This window comes from Rhipicephalus microplus, chromosome 1, assembly GCF_043290135.1.
Source record: "Rhipicephalus microplus isolate Deutch F79 chromosome 1, USDA_Rmic, whole genome shotgun sequence".
In the NCBI taxonomy this organism is placed as follows: domain Eukaryota; kingdom Metazoa; phylum Arthropoda; class Arachnida; order Ixodida; family Ixodidae; genus Rhipicephalus; species Rhipicephalus microplus.
The window spans coordinates 253,391,080-253,412,010 of NC_134700.1; the positions used below are offsets into that span (position 1 = coordinate 253,391,080).

At 45.9% G+C, this 20,931-nt stretch overlaps 1 protein-coding gene across 1 annotated transcript in view; it reads left to right on the forward strand.

The window, feature by feature from the left end:
- CalpC (calpain C) overlaps positions 1-11,943 on the forward strand; it is a 96,705-nt gene extending 84,762 nt beyond the window's left edge. Inside the window, exons 14-19 of the mRNA XM_075893400.1 lie at positions 4,830-4,953; positions 6,961-7,019; positions 7,329-7,476; positions 7,685-7,801; positions 8,191-8,249; positions 8,808-11,943. Coding sequence (XP_075749515.1) covers positions 4,830-4,953; positions 6,961-7,019; positions 7,329-7,476; positions 7,685-7,801; positions 8,191-8,249; positions 8,808-8,834 — 534 coding nt within the window. The 3' untranslated portion in view covers positions 8,835-11,943. The remainder of the gene's footprint in view (positions 1-4,829; positions 4,954-6,960; positions 7,020-7,328; positions 7,477-7,684; positions 7,802-8,190; positions 8,250-8,807) is intronic.
- The last annotated feature ends 8,988 nt before the right edge of the window (positions 11,944-20,931 follow it).

Genomic DNA, 20,931 nt, shown 5'->3' on the forward strand with positions numbered 1-20,931 from the left:
CCTCCTTTGTCCCACGGTGAACCTCGTTCTTCCCGCTCACCCCGCCGTCGTTCACCATCGCCCTTCCGCCGTACTACTTCGCCTTTACGTTCTGCCCTGATGCCCCTCGACAGCCACTCGGAAAACTAGCAGCTGCAGTTTTTGGAGGAGAAACTGCCTGTCGTCGAATTGTCCCAATTCCTCCTGCGCGCCCTGCAAATTTACTAACTGTTTGTGTAGAAGGCATTTCGGTTGACGCACTCGTGGACACTGGAGCAGCCATTTCGGTCATTGATCGCGAACTATGTCATCGTCTACGAAAAGTGCAAACTCCATATGTTGGTCCGGTGTTATGTGGTGCTAATGAAAATAGAATTTACCCTATTGGACAATGCACTGTTCGTGTTCTGATCGACGGAATTCGTCACCATATACAATTGGCTGTGCTTTCTTCATGTGCTCATCCGATTATATTGGGCTGGGACTTCCTGTCAGCCGCTTCCGCTGTCATTTCGTGTGGTCCGCCCGTTATTCGCATTACGGACACTGAAAATTCTAGTGCTTACGATTTTTCGTCGCCTCACCTTGTTGCAGCTGCAGACTTTGTACTGCCCCCGGCCCAAGAACGTATCCTCACCATTAGATCCAGCGATACCATTGACGGTGACGCAGTGGTTGTCCCCGATCAGCGCTGCATTTTCCGAGGAATCGCCATCGCATGTTGTCTAGTGCGGTTTTCGCGTGGTCATGCCAGTCTCACCGCCTACAACACGACAACAGAGCCACAACTACTGCCAGAGGGGTCCACTGTTGCCAGCCTTATCGACATAGCACCGGTATGTGTCGTCACTGTATCGTCTCCGCCGTCAGTCGCTAAGTGTACGCCACCAGGAGGCTCATCTAATGCGCTTAAAGCCACTTTGAGTCCATATCTCACTCCAACGCAAACTAATGACTTAATGGCCCTTTTAACAAAACACAAGACTTGTTTTGACGTTTGTTCGGATGGCTTAGGTCAAACTACGGTGACCTCTCATCACATCGCCACAGACGGTTCTCGTATTATCCGCCGTCGCCCTTACCGCGTGTCGTCTTCAGAACGCAAGGTCATCGAGGAACAAGTCAATGACATGCTCGCACGCAACGTTATAAGACCTTCCACAAGCCCTTGGTCTTCTCCTGTTGTCCTAGTTAAGAAAAGGGACGGATCAGTGCGATTTTGCGTTGATTACAGGGCACTAAACAAAATTACGCGCAAGGATGTATATCCTATGCCTCGAATTGACGATGCACTTGACACCTTACAGGGTGCAGAATATTTCTCAAGTCTCGACCTACGATCTGGGTATTGGCAGATCCCGATGCATGAGTCTGATAAAGAGAAGACAGCGTTTGCTACTCCTGATGGTCTCTTCGAATTCAATGTGATGCCTTTTGGGCTCTGCAATGCCCCAGCCACATTTGAGCGGATGATCGATACGGTGCTGCGTGGCCTAAAATGGAAGACCTGTCTTTGTTACCTGGATGACATCGTCATCTTTTCATCCAGCTTCTCGCAACACCTAGAACGTCTAGACGAGGTGCTCACATGTCTAGCCAAAGCCGGTCTCCAGCTAAATACCAAGAAGTGTCGGTTTGCGAGCCGCAGCATCAAAGTGTTAGGCCACGTTGTCAGCAAGCTTGGCATCGAACCTGATCCCGACAAAGTGGCCGCTGTGCTGCACTTTCCTAAGCCCACCACGCTCAAAGACCTTCGCAGCTTCCTCGGCTTAGCCTCTTACTTCCGCCGTTTTGTCCGTGATTTTGCCACTATCGCGGCTCCTCTTCACAAACTCCTGACCACAAGTGCATCATTTCTTTGGACAGATGACTGTGAAGCTGCTTTCCAGACCCTGAAGCGATGCCTCACGTCAGGGCCAGTTCTTCGCCATTTTGATCCCACAGCCCCTACTATATTACACACTGACGCAAGTGGGCACGGAATCGGCGCTGTTCTGCTGCAGCGTGACCAGGCTTCACAAGAGCAAGTCGTGGCTTACGCGAGCCGTACTCTCTCCCCAGCGGAACGCAATTACAGCATCACTGAACAGGAATGTCTCGCTATCGTATGGTCCGTGCAAAAATTTCGCCCCTATTTGTATGGCCGCCGCTTCACGATCGTCACGGATCATCATGCGCTCTGTTGGTTGTCATCATTAAAAAACTTGTCAGGACGCCTCGGTCGTTGGGTGCTCCGACTGCAGGAGTATGACTACAGTGTCACATACCGGTCGGGCCGCAAACACCAAGATGCCGACGCTTTGTCACGCTGTCCGCTGTTGCAAAATCATGACGCATCTACCTGCTGCGCAGCACCTCCCAGCCAAGAGACCACGCAGATGACCAGTCTTAGTCCCATCGAGCCCACTGCACCGGATGACTTCCTTCAATCCGCAGACCTCACCTCGCTCCAACGTGCAGACACATACTGCCGTACAATCATCGATCGGCTCACCGGCTCATCTCGTGCTCCCAACAGCCGCTTGCGACGACAACTCACGCGTTTCAAACTTCATGACGGAACGCTACTTCGACAAACTTACCATCCTCTCGGTAGCCGATGGGTCCCGGTCATACCTCGCTCACTTCGACTCCAAGTCTTAGAAGCCTTTCATGACGACCCGACGGCTGGCCACTTGGGTTTTCATAAAACCTACGATCGCATTAAGACTCGCTGCTTCTGGCCTGGCCTCTCCACTAGTGTTTCCAGGTACGTCACTTCCTGTTCATCATGTCAGCACCGAAAACGTTCGACATCTCTTCCCGCCGGCCCTCTACAGCCTCTCCCGTGCCCATCCGCTCCCTTCGAGTTCGTCGGCATAGACTTATACGGACCCCTTCCGCTTACCGCCGCCGGTCACCGCTGGATTGTTACTGCCGTAGACCATCTTACTCGCTACGCTGAGACGGCAGCTCTTCCTACTGGAGCTGCCAGCGAAGTAGCCGACTTTGTTCTGCGTGCCATTATCCTGCGCCACGGCGCCCCTCGTGTTCTCCTGAGTGACCGTGGCAAGACATTTCTTTCTCGTGTGCTCGCTGAAGTTTTACAGGCCTCTGACACAATCCATAAGACCACCTCGGCATATCATCCGCAAACCAATGGTCTTACTGAGCGTTTTCATAGAACTTTGTCAGACATGATCTCTATGTATGTCCAACCCGATCACAAGAACTGGGACACAATACTACCTTTCGTCACGTTTGCCTATAACACTGCCATACAACGCACTACAAGTTACAGCCCGTTTTTTCTTGTGTATGGCCGTGCACCATCTTTTGTTCTAGACACCAGCTTTTTGTCCACGCCTTCTGTCCCATCTGCGTCCCTTCCGGAAGAATTCGCTGCCCGTGTCAACCACTGCCGCACAATCGCCCGCGCCAACACCTCTACCATTCAGGCCCAGCGAAAAGTTCGTTGTGATGCGACACGTCGAGTTGTGTCATTCTACCCAGGCGACGAAGTGCTCCTCTGGACACCTGTTCGCACACCCGGCCTCTGTGAAAAATTCATTCACAGATACCTGGGTCCTTACACCGTGCTTGAACGAACATCGGCCGTAAATTATCGCGTCGCGCCGGTTACTTCGGCTTCTGATCGCCGTCGTCGCGGGACCGAGATCGTCCATGTGTCTCGCCTGAAACCTTATATCCAGCGCTCATACACTTACTAAATGAACGTCTTGCAGACCGCTTTCGTGTAGGGGGGAAATAGTGTGAGCGCTGATTGTGTTGCTCATCATTTTCACTTTCACCTGCGCATACAAAGCACCGTGATCATCATCATCGGAGCGGCTCGCTGCTTGTTCGGTTGCTGGCTCGCGCGTCTGGGTTGACAATAAAACGGTCGCTCCTTCGTACCTGACGTCGTCTCACAATATATATATATATATATATATATATATATATATATATATATATATATATATATATATATATATATATATATATATATATATATATATATATATATATATATATATATATATATATATATATATATATATATATATGAGTGCGTTCCACAAGACTTTCGACGTGAGGCGATTTTAAAAGTGACGTTATTACGTTTGACCTTCAGGTCACTATGACCAGAGACAGAGCGACTCGCCTATTACTTATCCTTTGCTACTATACCTCAGATAATCCGCTTTTTTCGCAATGTTACGGCGCGTCCACCATGATCTAGCAAAAAGTCACAAAAAAATATTTTCAAATAGTTCCCGCACGCTGCTCGAACTGGGAGGCGATCCCTGGGAGGCGAACTGGGAGGCGAACACTGCCGATCCCGGATCACCACGCATGACTCAACAATGTGGTCAGCTGTTGACATAGTAGACGTGGTTTTGATCCCAAGCGCAGATACCGGATTCAGATGTATGCAAAATGGTACAGACTAACCAACGAAGCAAGAGACTAACCAAGACGCAGATAGTGGTACACACAGAGCACTGCCAGTAAAAATTAAGTCTTTTCGTCGCGGTATCATGAATCTGTGTCTTCGTAACGATCGCAGGAGTGGCACTCTGTGCTGATTCTAGCTTTCCGAGTCGCGCACTACTGAAGAGAGTGAACGAGCAGGCTGGCAGGTAAAAAAAGGTAGCGCGCTCTCGAGCTTCGCAGGCAACCATCAGTATAGGCGCCACAGTGCTACTCTAGCTCGCTTTACCCGCGGTCCGCAAAAGTTTCGACCGCCACTGTACATGCCTAAACTATACGAGCGTGCTGCATTCGTTGGCTATACTTTAGCTCACGTTGGCAACTACATAGACTTTCTTTCTAACACTGTTGCTATATATGCGTCAATCGTGCAGGCTCCGCCTTCGTTCGACAGCAAGATCAGCTCGTACGAGGCTGTCTTCCTACAAGTTGCGGACGAGCACTCTTCGGTCAACTGCTTCGAATTGCAGGAGTTGCTGGAAGCCTGTCTCCCGAATGGTGTGCCTATACTTTTCAGTCAGTACGAATCGCGAAATAAGTTTTCACGAAATGCATTCGCGAAAACTTTCACGGTCGCGCATACAATTAATTTGGTGTGCGGTATTCATAGCATATTTATTAAATAATTAATTAATTAATCTGCTTGTCCGTCCGTCCACCGGTAGGTTGGCCAATATATTATTCATGGAAAAGTTTATTAAGACAGTGCATGTAATTTTTATAGTCCGGAACTCAGAATTTAGGAAGGGATCCCTATGAGAGAGTGTGTTATTTATATCCGAGTAAAAAGATCTTATATATAGATGTACACATCAAAAAAATATTCAGAACGTTATACGATATACTTTAAGGGGCCTCGCAACACTTTTTGAGCATGGTCAGAAAATGCTTCCGATCGGTATAGAGGCTCCCGACAACACGCGAGCCAAATATTATAGCGCAGCACGTGGCATGGAATTCACAATAAATTATCAAAGTCAGATAAAAATTGCTTTCTCTTCTCTCGACAAATGACGCTACAAGCTCAAAATACACACGTCAGAGCCATTGCATCAGCCATTGGCTGATTTGAGCATGGCGCGCTAGAGGGGCCACTGCGGGAGGCCGCGATTCGTCCATGCGTGCGCACGCGATCGCACTAAAAAAACTCCCAAGCATTTCCCCGAGGGTGAACATGGTTAAGTGCGAATACACGGGGTGATGCTATGAGGGGTATTCATTAATTCGCACTATTATATTTATTAATCACACAATGGTGCCTTTATGGTGTAGTGGTTCCTGGGAATCGCAATTTGATCACACGGGGGAGTTTACGTTAACTCACTGGCGAATGCCAACGGATTTTAACTTTACTCCCCCTCACGACCCGCTCTCGACGGGAGACTGAGAGAGAAGGCGGGCGCGCGAGAGAGAGGGGTGCGCGCGCAGCTGCAGCGAGCGAAGGGGGAGGGGGTATAAGGCGCGTTACTGACACCGATATCAGCGTCGCGTCCGTGACTTATTCGGTAGAGCGTCGCGCTGCGGCCCGCCAAGTCCTCTTTCTTTTAAAGATAGAGAGAAGACTGCGGACGCCGCCGACAGCGGTGGATGGTTTGGGGTCGCTTATAAAGTGTATTCACACTTAAAAGCCGCGCTGCGTATTCGAAAAAGAGAAACGTGCGTAAGTCACGAAGTGCGCGTGACGTGTTTTCTTTCCCCGTGCCATTCGTACCTGCTTCGATTCCAGCGCTTTCGTTATGTTTATACCGCATATAACTAAAGGTTATATGCGCAGATTATTCTCGCCGTGAATCATGCACACTTCCAGAAATTGTTCGAAGTGATCCAGTATTGCCAATTGGATCAATCATATACCTACGGCGAGCTTTGTAGATACTGCGCGATACCATAAAAAACTTCACAACGTATGCGGGTATAAAACATGCGCGATATACTAAATTATTGGAAAGAATCGTTCTATAATTTCAGACATTTTAATTTTTCATTAACCCCAATACAACTGCATGCTGAAATTCATTCTAATATACGAATAAATTTATTTTAGGTCGGAGGCCAGATATCTAGTCGAACACCATTATATGATATTACTCGTTCTGGGTTAGTGTAAAATTCAAGCGCCATCTCCAACGGTAAATAGAATAAAAGTGAAAAGTGTAGAGCACACTTTCGCTATGCTCCGCCGCGGTGTTCTCGCGGCTAAGGTACTCGGTTGCGGACCCGCAAGTCGCGGGATCGAATCCCGGCTGCGGCGGCTGCATTTCCGATGGAGGCGGAAATGTTGTAGGCCCGTGTGTTCAGATTTGGGTGCACGTTAAAGAACCCCAGGTGGTCGAAATTTCCGGAGCCCTCCACTACGGCGTCTCTTATAATCGTATGGTGGTTTTGGGACGTTAAGCCCCACATATCAATCAATCAATCAAAACTTTCGCTATATTCTGTGTTGTATTAGCACCGCTTGATAACGCTACTTCTCATTCTTCGCTACATGTTTTTCTGCCTTTTCAGATTATGTCAAGAGCTGCGCAACATTGGAGGTTTGCCGGCAAGTCGTCATGGCGCTCGATGTATCCTTTGATTTTTCAAAGCCAGTTTACTTTCGAAACGCTAAATTTATTTGTGTTGTGTATATGTATTGTGAGGATGCATAATGTCACACACAGGTATTAAATGTGCTTACAAGAATCGCGTGCTCCTTTTTTTTTTCATGACGAAGACGAGCACAAAATGAAGCATTTAATGATCCAGAAATGGTTCAAAATGTTGCAACGGCTGCAATTGACGCCGAATAGAAAATAAGGCTTCTTTTGGCCGAAACATTTTCATGAGCAGCATCTAACCAGGTACGCTCTTGTCCTTGACGCCTTACTTATCAGACAACCGGTTTGGGAAGGCTTCGGTACCAGGAGTATAAGAACTTCATGTGCAGTCTGAAGTACTGGCAGAGCACTTTCAAGAAGCACACACGTGGCACGGCAGGAATTCTGAGGGCCGAGAAACTGCGCGATGCCATTGTGGATGTAGGTTAGTAACTGTTTAGATGAACGTAGACATTCTTCATCGTTACGTCGAATACTCCAAGGGTTTGCAGCAACCCACTCAGCTTATATTACATTTTTCAACGTTGTCAGCTTCATGTTATCTTCAAGGTTTTGGTATACGTGGACCATGATTAGGTTTTACTATATAATGTCCTCTAAAGACGAGGAGATGTGCCATTTCATTTCCGCAGGTTTTCAGCTCAACACGGATATTCTCTCGATGCTGATGCTGAGGTACATGAGGAAAGACGGCACGCTGAGGTTCGGGGACTTCGTCTCCTGCATTCTTCACCTGTCCGTTGCCTTCGGTAGGTACCCGGCTGCTTCGCTGGTCGAAACCTATCAAGTTCTTCTAAAACCACGGAGGCAACGCGCTCATGACCCCAATATTGTTGATGTCATTCACGCCACTCAACTTTGTGCTTAAACGATAGCTCGTGGTTTTTTATTGCAAGTAACGGGTATCAATAATATTTCTCTTGTACAACGCTGCAGCTGTTGTATTACTAGCTTTATAATAGGTGCATGTTGTTCCTATTTATTCTCTTTTAACACAACTTTTCAGACTAATACATTTAATATGGGTGAAAATGTTTTCTGCTTTATATACAACATTGACATGATAAAGTGATATAACCTAAAATGATTAAAAATTATTTAACTGTTTCTCTTTTTTTATTTTTATTTTATTTTGTAGCAACGTTTGAGAAGAAAGATCCTCTTCAAAATGGCTTTGTCAAGATGACACTTGCAGAGGTAAGAAAGACCTGCAAGGGTTTAACATTACCTTAAAAAAGATAGTCACATGTCGCGTTCCTTCACATTTCAAAGCAACTGTGGCCGTAAGATGAAGGACGAAAAAGTACTAAGATGAAGTGTCTCCCTACTTCCAATATTAATTACGCTTATATGCTTCCTTGAGTGTGGGAACAGAAACATTTTTTTATTTATTTAACTTGCCCGGTATTTATTTAAGTTGGCCCAGTGCCCCATTTTCATTTTCTGCTTTTTTACAATGCTGCATTCCAACTATGCAATCATACCAACTATACAATCAATATGTTAGGTCACCAATCTGCAGCTTCCCCATAAAACTTTTTCCATTCCAATTCTGAAAAGAAAGATGAAGCCACCTACATTTTTCGAAGCGCGAGAAAATGGCACAACAAACAAAGAATTGTATTAGTAACGCCCGACGTAAAACGTGTTGATCATATTCAATGTTTTCATGCTGGCTTCGTAGCGACAAGGCAATGAAGCAAGTACACTTGGGCCTCTTGATAAAGGGTTGTCTCCACTCTTCTCCTCATACAGTGGCTCAAGACGTCCTTACAGTGCTGATCAAGGTCCTAACAAACCCTTCGGATAGCACCACCACTCAAGGCTCAAGAGATCCCAGAGAAGAATGGCCACGCGATGTGTATGCGCTTTTTCTTTCGATTCTGTGGGCCGAATCTCAAGAGACAAAGAACTCTACAGTCCGCCGGACCTGAAGTCAACCTTCGGACTAGAAGTTGTGATCATGGAGCCCACAGTGCACGACATATCGCTATTGGGTCATGTGCCATTGCATCAAGGACGCACTTAGAGTTCTCAAAGTAATATTTTACAGATATTCTGGTGACTTTAAGTGATCCGCAGTGGTTCATGATTGGTGAAACTCAGATCCTGAGGCCTTTGAGATGGTGGGTTCGATGGTGATTTCACAGATACGCTTATGATCAATAATAGTAACAAATTTATTCGCACCCAAGTGAGCGTTTTAACGATACATTAACAGCTTGGAACGAGCACTTAATGAGCCCCTCACGTAGCGCACCCTGGCGCAGCGCACACGAACTTCAAGGATGATGTTTGCGTGTGCGATGGGGGCTCAGTGGCCTTTAGGGCATAATCTTTTGATCTGCACATATGGAATCAGTGTTTCCGTGAAAACAACTGCTCAAGGCAAGTTCTCATGTCAAAACATCGGCTCTCTGGACGTCCCTTTTGAATCACTGGTGTTCTTGAATGTTCACTTCGAAGGTATTGAATGTAGTAAGATCTATAGTTGGGGTCTATGTAATTTTCGCTAATATTCGGGCCCCTTCCGGAAGCCTCAGACCGAAAGAGTGGCTTCTCGTGACTGCTTTTTCTCGGTGACACGGTTCGTAATAAGCACATTTAAGTAAGTACAAGGGGCTTGCTAAATCGCTTAACTTGAGCAGGTTGTGTCTTTCATGAAGAAAAAAGAGTTTATATATGTTCCGAGCAGTCTTGTTTTATACCTGTTAAGCTGTATATATAACTGTTAAGCATTGCATCGCTGCTGTTGTGTTTATAACATTTTGTAATTGGATGAGTCAGTCTGTGCTGTATATCTACATTGCTTCAACATTATAATCAATTTTTTTTTTTGGAAACGTTTCTTGTTTATCGAGGTCTGTCCAATTATTCCTATCTGCGAGGAATAACAATGCTGATTCAAGTAGAATCTTCTCGCGTTAGTCTAAGCGGAGGCCAACAAAATAAAGGCAAGATATATCGCTTTAATACTCTCGCGCTTACTCAGAATTCGTACTAACACTGTTGCAATACGGAGAAATGGCGCGAAATATACGTTAATAATACCGGATGGAGAGTATGTGTCATTGGGAAAGAAAATGTCTGGCCTACCCATGAACGACAACGCAATGAGAGACGAAATGAGGTATGTGTAACATACTAAAGGGCGAAGCTACGTACCATGCGTATATGGTCCTTGACTAATATGATTAATGTGAGAATCGTTCGTGAAAATGAAGCTGGATGCTTCTGAAGAGAGATTAAGTGTGTGTCTTTAAGAAACTTGGCGGCGCTACACACTTAACCAATTGACTTAGGTTTTCCGTACCGAAAAACGCGGATTCGACCATGGTTGCGCCGGTCACACCAACGATGGAGGCAAAATCTTACAGCCCCGTGTTCTTAGGTTTATAAATACACGTTAAAAAGTCCTGTGTTATCAAAGTTTACGGAACCCTGCACCTCTCTCATTATAGCATCGTGGTTTTAAAAGGAAAGACCCAAAGAATTAAACTCTTAAAAAAATCGAGTAATAAAGAATGTGTCTTTTTGTCCCACAGCCTTAGGTCGGCAAGAATTGTGGAGCTCTCTCATTGACCCACGAGTATATTTTGTGCTTAGGACTAAACTCGCCAAAATTTTCCTGAGCCGGACGCACTCAGACTCACGCTCACGTTAATTTTCTTCAACCGCACTCACTAGACTCAAACTGGCCAAAAGTCCCCCGACCTGTTCTCAAAACAATAATCACCATCCGCATTGCTTGCGCTTCCTTTCTTGAAAACTCGGCGCTGGCCACTTTCCTGTAAAGAAACATATGTCACGCTGATAACACGCAGTTCCGGGCGCGCGGTGATAACGCAAGAGAGATTATTGTTGTGTGACAAGAAGACTCCCTTTTTACTCGATCTTTTTCGGTGTATTATCAATGGCGTCTTCCGTATCAGGTCAATTCATCTCCAAGCAACTAAATTGGCCTTTGAAATCAGTCATGTCATAATTAAGCCAGTATACTGCATGGACACACTGATACATCCGATCAAATATTGCCGAGCGTGTGATTTTAATATGCCGCATTATAGTTGTTCTTTTTTCACTTCTTGCGATTACCGCATTCGAACAAATCCACCAAAGAAGCGCTCTTAATTCTTAAGCCTTACCTGGCTTTTTTCCTTGTTCCAAATACAGTCTCATAATAAACAAATACATTCTGGAATTAAAGGCGAGTTTAGTTTTGCCAGGATACTTCTCTATGTGCGTCGTGGCGTGTTACAATGCGTTTTCCATTGCAGCATCAAAGTCTTGAGAGTAAGCAGTTGGCAGTGTAATTCACTGAGCGACGGCGCACTTATGAAGTCATTATAGCGAGCAATAGGCTTGTACGTAACACATTGATTAGAGATAAAAGCGTGTAGGTAAGGAATTCAATTCACATGATATCGCTTTTAAAAAGGACTTCTGTCGTTTTTATCGTCTTGTTTTGAGTGTGTGTGATGTTCCATGTTCAGTGTGACAACCGCGAGTCTGTTTTGTAGAGTACCTTGGTGGTAAAACAAGTATCATATATCCTGTATGCCACACACAAGAGATGAATACAGATGTGCACGCAACCTATTGTGATGATGCAAGCGAACAGCGTTGGTTTGAGCATTAAAAGTGTTTGATTGTTATGTGTAGCTTGAACGTCGTTTCAAATAATATTGTGCATAGGAGGTCGAATATTTTTGTATCCTTCGTACTGCGCGAATGACTGCCGGTACATATTGAAATCATGTACAAAACTAATGGCACCAGCGAAAATATTGCGTAATGTCGGGAGATAATTTACCTCTGTATGAAAATTGTAGGCGCAACGAAGACTACTCTTTCATTCATGTAAAATAAACCATAGTCATTATATACTAAACATTCTCTTTGTGATTCTTTCTGCAAATATATATATATATATATATATATATATATATATATATATATATATATATATATATATATATATATATATATATATATATATATATATATATATATATATATATATATATATAATAAGGGAAAGAAGTGTATACCTAAGGGCTAGTTTTTCCGTGTTTTAACACAATATTAATGAGATATAACAGACAGTAATGCCAAGGAATGTACAGGGGAAGTTATTAGAACCAATGGAATGTAAATAAGAAAGAAAAGTGGATGAAAAATAACCAGCCGTGAGCAGGAATCAAACCTACGACCTTCGAATAACGCGTTCGATGCTCTAACCACTGAGCTACCACAGCGGCCTTCCCTCCATCCACTTTTCTTGGGTTTATATGTGAATTTAGAAGTAGGAGTGACAGTCAGCGCCATCTACAAGCCAAACGACGAGGGTGAAAACACTCTTATGCGCATGTTTGGCGTCACGTAGCACGTGAACTTATTATGAGCGGGCAGCTGATTAATTGTCCCTCTTATACAACCTAAGCACACCAAGTCTGCCAGTACGAGACCCTCGTTCAATGAAATAAGGGAAAGAAGTGTATACCTAAGGGCTCGTTTTTCCGTGTTTTAACACAATATTAATGAGATATAACAGACAGTAATGCCAAGGAATGTACAGGGGAAGTTATTAGAACCAATGGAATGTAAATAAGAAGAAAGAAAAGTGGATGAAAAAATAACCAGCCGTGAGCAGGAATCGAACCTACGACCTTCGAATAACGCGTTTGATGCGATATATATATATATATATATATATATATATATATATATATATATATATATATATATATATATATATATATATATATATATATATATATATATATATATATATATATATATATATATATATATATATATATATATATATATATCAGGACGTTAGAGAACAGAGATACGTCTTGGCTCAGATGCCATCCACTTATTCGAATTCACCCACACCTCTTCTTCGTCAGCTTCTCCTACCATCGCCTTCTTCATGGGTTACACTCTTCCCCCTCACCTCGAGAAAGTCTCAGTTCAGAAGGTACAAAATAACATCGTAGTTTGCTAACATTAACAATATCCGAGTTTATGCCTAAGGGCAACACAGAGCGGTTGATGGTTGATCTCATAGTTCACTGATGAGACTGCGTAGAATACCTAGGAACCTTTCATGACGGAACTCAGTTTGCCATAGTTGGGATACCTTGGGGTCTAGGACGAAGTCATCGACATGGAACTCAATTGGAAGCAATTTCTTATCATAGATTACTTTGTTCTTATTGTGGTAGGCGATAGATTTATCAACAACAGATTTCAACGCGTCTTCCACTGTTTGTTTTCAGTACAGTTGGATAAGATGGAATTCCATACATCAGGAAGGACGGTGCATATAGCCGGTAACTTTGTGGAGCGTTCTGTTGTATTCGTCCATTACCTCAAACAGAAACTTGAGTGCAAGATCACTGACGAGCCACAGAAGTGTTGCACGAAGTATTGGACTCACCGAGACTTCGCGCATACCAACGTGACGAGACTGTCTGAATTAAGCTCTCGAAATCTTCAGCTCTTGCACGTGCGTGTGCTGTGAGCAATTTGGCTTACTCGATTCGCGAGCGTGTGGCAAGGTAGCATCAAAACCAAGATAACGTGATACGCGGATGGTGCTGCCGAAATCAGACGGGAAAAGAGGGGTGCTCTTCAACTGGCTGTTGGCACTCGCGCTTCGCTAGTATTGCGGGAAAACGGCAGACTATTGCGTGCAATCTGCATCTATAGTGACGATAACACGAAAAAAAAGTGCACGAAAAACAAAGTAAGTGAAAGACGTGCACCAAAATGCGCATCTAACAACGCCTATCCATAAAATACAGGCATGGCATTACGGCAGCCTACGTCACAGCCGATATCTCAGCAGCTACCGTGCGCGTTATGCGAGTCCATATCAGCACTGGCAGCCACTAACGTGTAATAAGCCGCCGTTTTGCAGGAACAGTGCCTATAAGCGAGAGTGTCAACGGATACCAGAAGAGTGCCGCTCTTTCCACTTTGCTTCCGACAACGGCCGCTGCGAATCGGCCGATGTAGGGTTCGAGGCTATTCGCCACGTGCTCGCGTGTTCGCACTCGTATTGTTCACAATACTACACGCGTGTCAGCGACAGCAGCCTATTCTCGTATGTTTGAAGGCATGCGCTTTCACACGTTAACGTTACATGGGTATTTGAGCGTGCCTATTAAAGGCGCCCGAGTGACGAGCACAATGAAAACGGAATTACTCACCATTCGGGTTCCGGACTGTGCCGAGCACGCAGCGCGCATCTTGTCGCGGCGATGCTCGCTCGAGGCCCGAGAACACAACGAAACGAAGGCGCTCGCGGTACGGAAAGTTCTTTCACCGTCGCAGCCCCGTCGCGGTGGTCTAGTGGCTAAGGTACTCGGCTACTGACCCGCAGGTCGCGGGTTCGAATCCCGGCTGCGGCGGCTGCATTTCCGATGGAGGCGGAAATGTTGTAGGCCCGTGTGCTCAGATTTGGGTGCACGTTAAAGAACCCCAGGTGGTCGAAATTTCCGGAGCCCTCCACTACGGCGTCTCTCATAATCATATGCTAGTTTTGGGACGTTAAACCCCACATATCAATCAATCAATCAATCTTTCACCGTCGCAAGGCGCCGTTCACGTGCAGCGTCGAGAACTCAGTCAAGCTGCCAGCACAAAACACGCACACATGACTGACATCGCTGATCAACTCGGAAACGATCATCACAACACAACGGGACGAAATGGTGACAACATGAGACCCACGGTGGACGCGTTTCAGCACACAGTAGAGAAAGGGAAAGGCGCCGGCGAGGCGTCGCTTGGCATCGCTCTGGCACATGCCAGACATGGCAGGCCATGGAGCACCGAAAAGGAACACTGGCGGCGCTGCAGTCGGGCAGAAGTGACGTCACGACAAGGACTCGCTTGCTCCGCGGCGAGTATCGCCTTTCTCTGCGCCCGCCGTGCGCCCGCTCTTACGCGATACGGTGGTGATAACGGCTCATTGTTGCGATGCAAATTTGGCAATGTAGAAGGCGGCTGTTTAGACTGATAGCGAAATTGAAATGAGCTGCAGAAAGCTGCGAAAATTTTACGGGCAAACTCCTGTCGTAAGGGCAGATTCACCCTGAATATGGTGGTGCATTACAGCAAGGCATTTGTTGTTTTGACCGCTTATGCCGAAAAATTCGTGCAAGAACACTTACGCTAATAATTTGAACTTCATTACAACTTGGTGTACACACCGAAGTTAGAGCTTGTGTCCCGAAGAATTACAAATAAAATTAGAATGTTTTCGAATTCAGTTAATACATCGTGGTTTTTGTGCAATTTATTCGGGTGATTCGACAAAGTTGTGCTTTTTGCTAAAAGAGACGTTAGATGAATCGACCAGAAAAAAAACTTTTTTATTATATCCAGAATGTTAAACAAAATTATAAGGTCACACACAATACGTCAGGTACAGTGTACTAGAAGTCTTCTAGTACCCTATAGTTCAGGGAATAGCCGAGACGGTAGTGTATTTGAATTCCGTAAATATTTTTTTCTAAACAGCTGGTCACCAGGAATTCTGTGGCCGTATATTCATTCCTATTTGCATGAACTGCTGGTCCGATCAAACACCGCTTCGCAAGCGGTATTGTTTACGTCACGCGAGAACACTATCTGTAACAATCGTTTACGAAGCAAACGACTGAAATTTGAAATGAGCTTTGAGAACGGTTTCGGTGGCGCTCTCAGTGACGTGGTCCACGTAATAATTAAACAGTATTCACCTCAATGAGTCAGTGATTGGTGTCGCACAAGTTACTGAAGCTCGGGTGTAATCAAGTGCAAGCAAAATTAATTTACGAGTGAGCGATCTAAACCAGTACTAACGATTGTAACAGCGCTGTTGCTATACGATGCAGCATGAAGTTTCCGCAATTGACCTCAACTCGTTTTTCGAATGAAATGAAGCTTCTAAATTAGCATGGAGAGCGTTATTCTCGCAGTATACTGTGAGAAAAACGTGAAACATGCATGACGAGTGAGCGAGTACATAAGAAAAACAAATACAACAGCTACCGTGGTATTCTCGGCCAAGCGCTTTGGAGATACTTTGCGAGTCTCGATACCGCACGGATTTTTTTCAACTGCGCGTAGAGCTTGGTACGCAGGCAAAAAAAAAAAAACTATCTGGGGCCAGTTATCCACATATTTTCGGCACAAATAAAGTTTCTCATGAAAACATCACATCTCTAAAAGGATCCACTCGTGAAGCAAAAAACCTATTACTGCAAATATGTTGTCCTATGTGTGAAATCCATGACTTGAGTACGGGACATGCTGCAGAATATCTTTATATTGAAGCTCAAACATGTTCTTGCTCTTCACTGACATCGGAATGTGCCGAGGATGAATGCGCCGGGCGGCACCACCGCCGCCATCTGGTACACGAGCTGGGAAAGCGAAACTTTTGTGCTGATTATGAGCAAACGTGCTGCGATACTCAAGAGTATAGCGCCTGTGGGCCATTCGCAGCCTAATTACGGCTTATATTGTGAATCTACAACACACCTGTAGCTTTGACTTTTGTGTTTTTTTCCCGCTGAACGTAAGTGAGCAACGGTGCGAAATCAGTGGGGTAGTCTCCACGACAGGCCGTTTTATTCTGCAGATACGGTAAATTTGGGGTGCTGAACATAGTGTAACAGTGAAATGTTATTATTACGATAGCAATTAAATGGACACTCTCGGCTGGATTTCACCGCCGGCGTCATTGTCATGCACCGTATCTGTATACGTATCTATATATGAAAACTCAACAAAAAAAAACTCCCAGATAAAGACTCCGGCGCGCAGAATCGAGCCTGGATGGAACCTCCGCATCGCGAATGCGAGGCGTTAATCATTGAGCCACCGAAAGGTACCTCCTTCAACGTTCAAACGGCAAGCTGTTCATATCTACCACTTACCGCTGTTGGCGGGCATTTCGGGGGGTACTATCGTGTTTTCAGCATTATCAGCAAGATGGCACAGTGAGCGCGCGGCGGCTCTCATCTCTCACGTCTACTTTGGCCCGCGTAGAGAATAATGGGGTGTATGCTCGATTATGCGCTCTTACCTTGCAGGGGGGAGAATCGTACGTCTTTGCTAGCCTTTGAGTTTCGTCGGAACGATTCTGTGTTAGTTATCCGGCGCAGAAAGGTCACTGCAATCGTTGCCCAGCCTCGGGTTGCGAAAAGAGCGCGCTTTTCAGACACCGCGAAGTAACAACTGAAACGCCTATTCGCGTTAATCTGTATGCCTGTGAGTACGTTTCGTGCGTCCTTTGTGCGTGAGAAAGGCGGGGCACGTTTTGATCTGCTTGCTATTCTGCTGTATTTCACCGATGCCTGCGGTGAAATCCAGCCCAGAGTGTCCATGCAATTGCTATCGCAATAAACGGCTTGCCGTTTGAACGATGAAGGAGGTGCTCCTCGGTGGCTCAGTGGTAAACGCCTCGCATTCACGATTCGGAGGACCGAAGTTCGATTCCGCTCGCTGGAGTGGAGTCTTTATCTGAACTTTTTCCTTTCTTGCATTGTCCTATATGTATAGATACGGACACATATACGGTGAGTGACTGCGACGCCGACGGCAAAATCCAGCCGAGAGTATCCATATAGTTGCTATCACAATAAAACACTTGGCCAAAGATCAGGTTACCACGTGCGAACGTAAAAAGGACGCGATAATTCAAACAATAAATGATGTTACTGTACCAGGCACATCTAATTTTTGACTCGGCAAGCTCCGGTAGTGTACAGTGGGTCACGTAGTGCTTTCCGATGACCGTCGTACACGAGAGCGGCTCACCACTACCTCTCGCACTGTGAGTCGTAGACGCTGCCGTTCTCGTCTAGGAATTTCAGGCTTCCTTCGCTGAGGCACGCAACATCACAGTGCCGAATGAAAACAACGAAGCTGTGGCTTTTGGGACGTTAAACCCCACATATCAATCAATCAATCAACGAAGCTGCGGCGCCAACCATTTTGGGAGAAGGGGTCACGAGCTTCGAAAACGACTGATTTTGACCTCGAGCGATAAAGTAAACACGCAGCCGTGAAGACCAACGCTCACTGTAGGCTTCTAACGCATTACATCATCTGTGAAGTGCAACAGCTGCATAAAAATGCACATTTAGAACTCGAGCCGGATATCAACAACGCGGTCATACGAGTAGTGATGCAGACGACACGAGACGCCGGCGCGCCCGCCTATTCCCACGACCCCTCTGCAAAAGCACGTGACTTCCGCCACACTTTTCGCTCTGCAGCTCGCATTGCAAGGGCCTCTTAGCCTTCCATAATCCATGTGGTAGGCCAGCCCGCGCTGCAACAGCTGCAGTCCAGGCATGATCTCCGAGACAGCGGGCGCGCAATGGGCATACAGCTAGGGTAGCTTGAAGCCGCCGGTTTTCACACCTCCCAATTCTAGCCACCCTAATAGAGTTTCGTACACTAATACCTAGAGAGGAATCTGGTGCTGCGGTCATTTACGCCCCTGGGAATAATGGGAAGTACAGGCTTCGGATTGGATAGGGTTAGCTAGCGATCCGAGTCACGCACTCCTCTTTTTCTGAGAAAGGACCTTGTGGAGCGACCAAGACAGTGAAGTACTGTCGACCCTTCGCGCGTAGTTCGGTGAGCCGCCCGATGAAAAACATTGGTGCATTGTACCATTGTTGTTCATTTTTTAACAGTACACGTGTGGAAAGAGGTAGCTCGCAAACTCCCCAAAGCAAGAAGACGGAAGATAGAGAGACAGGTCTTTCGTATGGACATCAGACCCACGCAAGCCAAAGATTCAGTGGCGAAATGGCAGCCAGTGTCTCTGTCGTGCTTTGTACTCACAGTGATCTTTTTTGTTGTGGCCGCGTCTGTTCAGGGTTTCATGAAAAGGCACAGTACAAAGAAATGAAACAGATTAGTAACCTCAGTTGTGATCCTATATATATCATGATCACTTCTAACGTTACATTTATCCAATCATATGGCGGAAACCTTCTCGCGTCATTTCCACTAGAAAAGTTCTGGTGAGAGCCATTACGCGGTGATGTGCTTGGCAGCGATGGAGGGATTAAAATATCAAATCATTTGGTACCGGCGTTTAGACGTATAATAAATTATCTCCAGCTATCGATCTACGCAAACCACAAATAAGAAAAATCGGTGCTTCACTAGTGTCGGAGGGCCTCTTTAGGGAGCTTCGTCCCTAAAATTTTAGGGTGCGCGGGACCAGTGTGCCCCCCTCTGGCTATTCTACAGGCCCTTTCTACGTAATAATTACAGAGACACTAAATATAAACTACGACTTGGTTTAGATTGATAATTTACACTCTGATAACTCTCATGCCATACGTTTGACTGTCATAAGTTTATTATTAGCGAGGAAAGCCAGTTAAAGTTTCATTTTTAACTTTCGCGCTGAAAACTCGCGTGTCGTCAGAAATTTCGAAATGTATTTTTTCGTATTTTTGCGGCATTGGCTCGATGAAATTTTCAGAGACTTAATATGCTAGGTCTATGGCATCCACAGATGACAATTAGTTTCAATTTTATCGATTAGAATCTACGTCACAGTAAGCGCTTTCAAAATTTATGACGGCACTGGGTTTGGTGCTTTACCTCAAGGTGGAGTCTCCACTGTTAAGGTTGAAGGAAGGAAGTTCGCTGATGATGGCATCCCACCGATGCCACCAGTTGTTGCGAATGGGGGTCTAACTGGTCTCTTGTGGTAGTGTGGTGCAACCGGGTGGAGGAAATGAACGCTGACAAGAGGATACGAAAACAAACAGGTTTATGCCACTATTTACATATATTTACAGCAAAGAAAGGTTAGAGGTTTCCCAAACCACGAGCGTGGTGGTTGAACGTTACATAGTTCAGAGCGACGTCCAGCACTCTGCGGCGTCGTTTTATGCCCTGTCGGGCTCCTCCTCTCCGAGTGGAACATTATTCACACACACATACACAGTAGGTGAGGGGGACGAGCATGCACAGTCCACGTGAACGTCTAATATTGAGTCGTGATCACTGCACTGCAAGGTGGCTCCAGCGGGGCTCTTCCTCGTCGTGTATGTGCCGCTAGTCGAGAGGTACCAAGCTCCTGACAGCATACATCAAAAAGTCCGCCGATTTGTTCGCTTAATTAGCGGGGCGATTAGCGGCGGCCGCCACGGTCTCTTCAAAGGAAGATGCTGTCTTTGTTGTCATCTCTCGAACGGTTAACGGCGTCGTGGCGACACGACGTCTCAACCTCCGGCTAGCATGGACAATGCCTGACGAGCATAGGAAGCCGGCCGGTCGGCTACTTGATTGAGGATTAAAAGAGCGCCGCTCCCCCGTGAGCTCTGGCGCCGGTGACAACAGCTTCCCCCTCGCTAGATGAGTCGCCGAGGTCATCAGGCCCCGCTGCTGCTCGAAGGGACGACGAAAGGGTCCGCATTTGAAAGTCAGGAACTCGCCTTTGCTTGCCGCATGGTCTGGGTAATTGCCGAAATCTTCGACAGCGTCTGGCAGACTGGGCGCCAAAGGAGCTGAGAACACCCCCCCCCCCCCCCCCCCGTAGACCGGCTTATGCACAATGGTGTCTGCCCAGACGAATCGCCGGGCCAAACTTAACACCACAAGCATTTTATTTTCGCGCATTTTCTGGCTTACCAAGCGCATATAGTCTTGTGGTAATAATGGTGTTACTTGGGTTGTGAAAATGTACTTTACTAATATGTGAAAAATTGTTTTGCTCTTTAATGTCCTTTTAACAGCGCCATTCGAGTGTGATTCGCCACAAGTTTCATCTCGTAACGCTCACGACAGCACGTTCAAATCCGCCGCAAGCTCAAGCTCACAACTGGCACGTGTTGTTTAA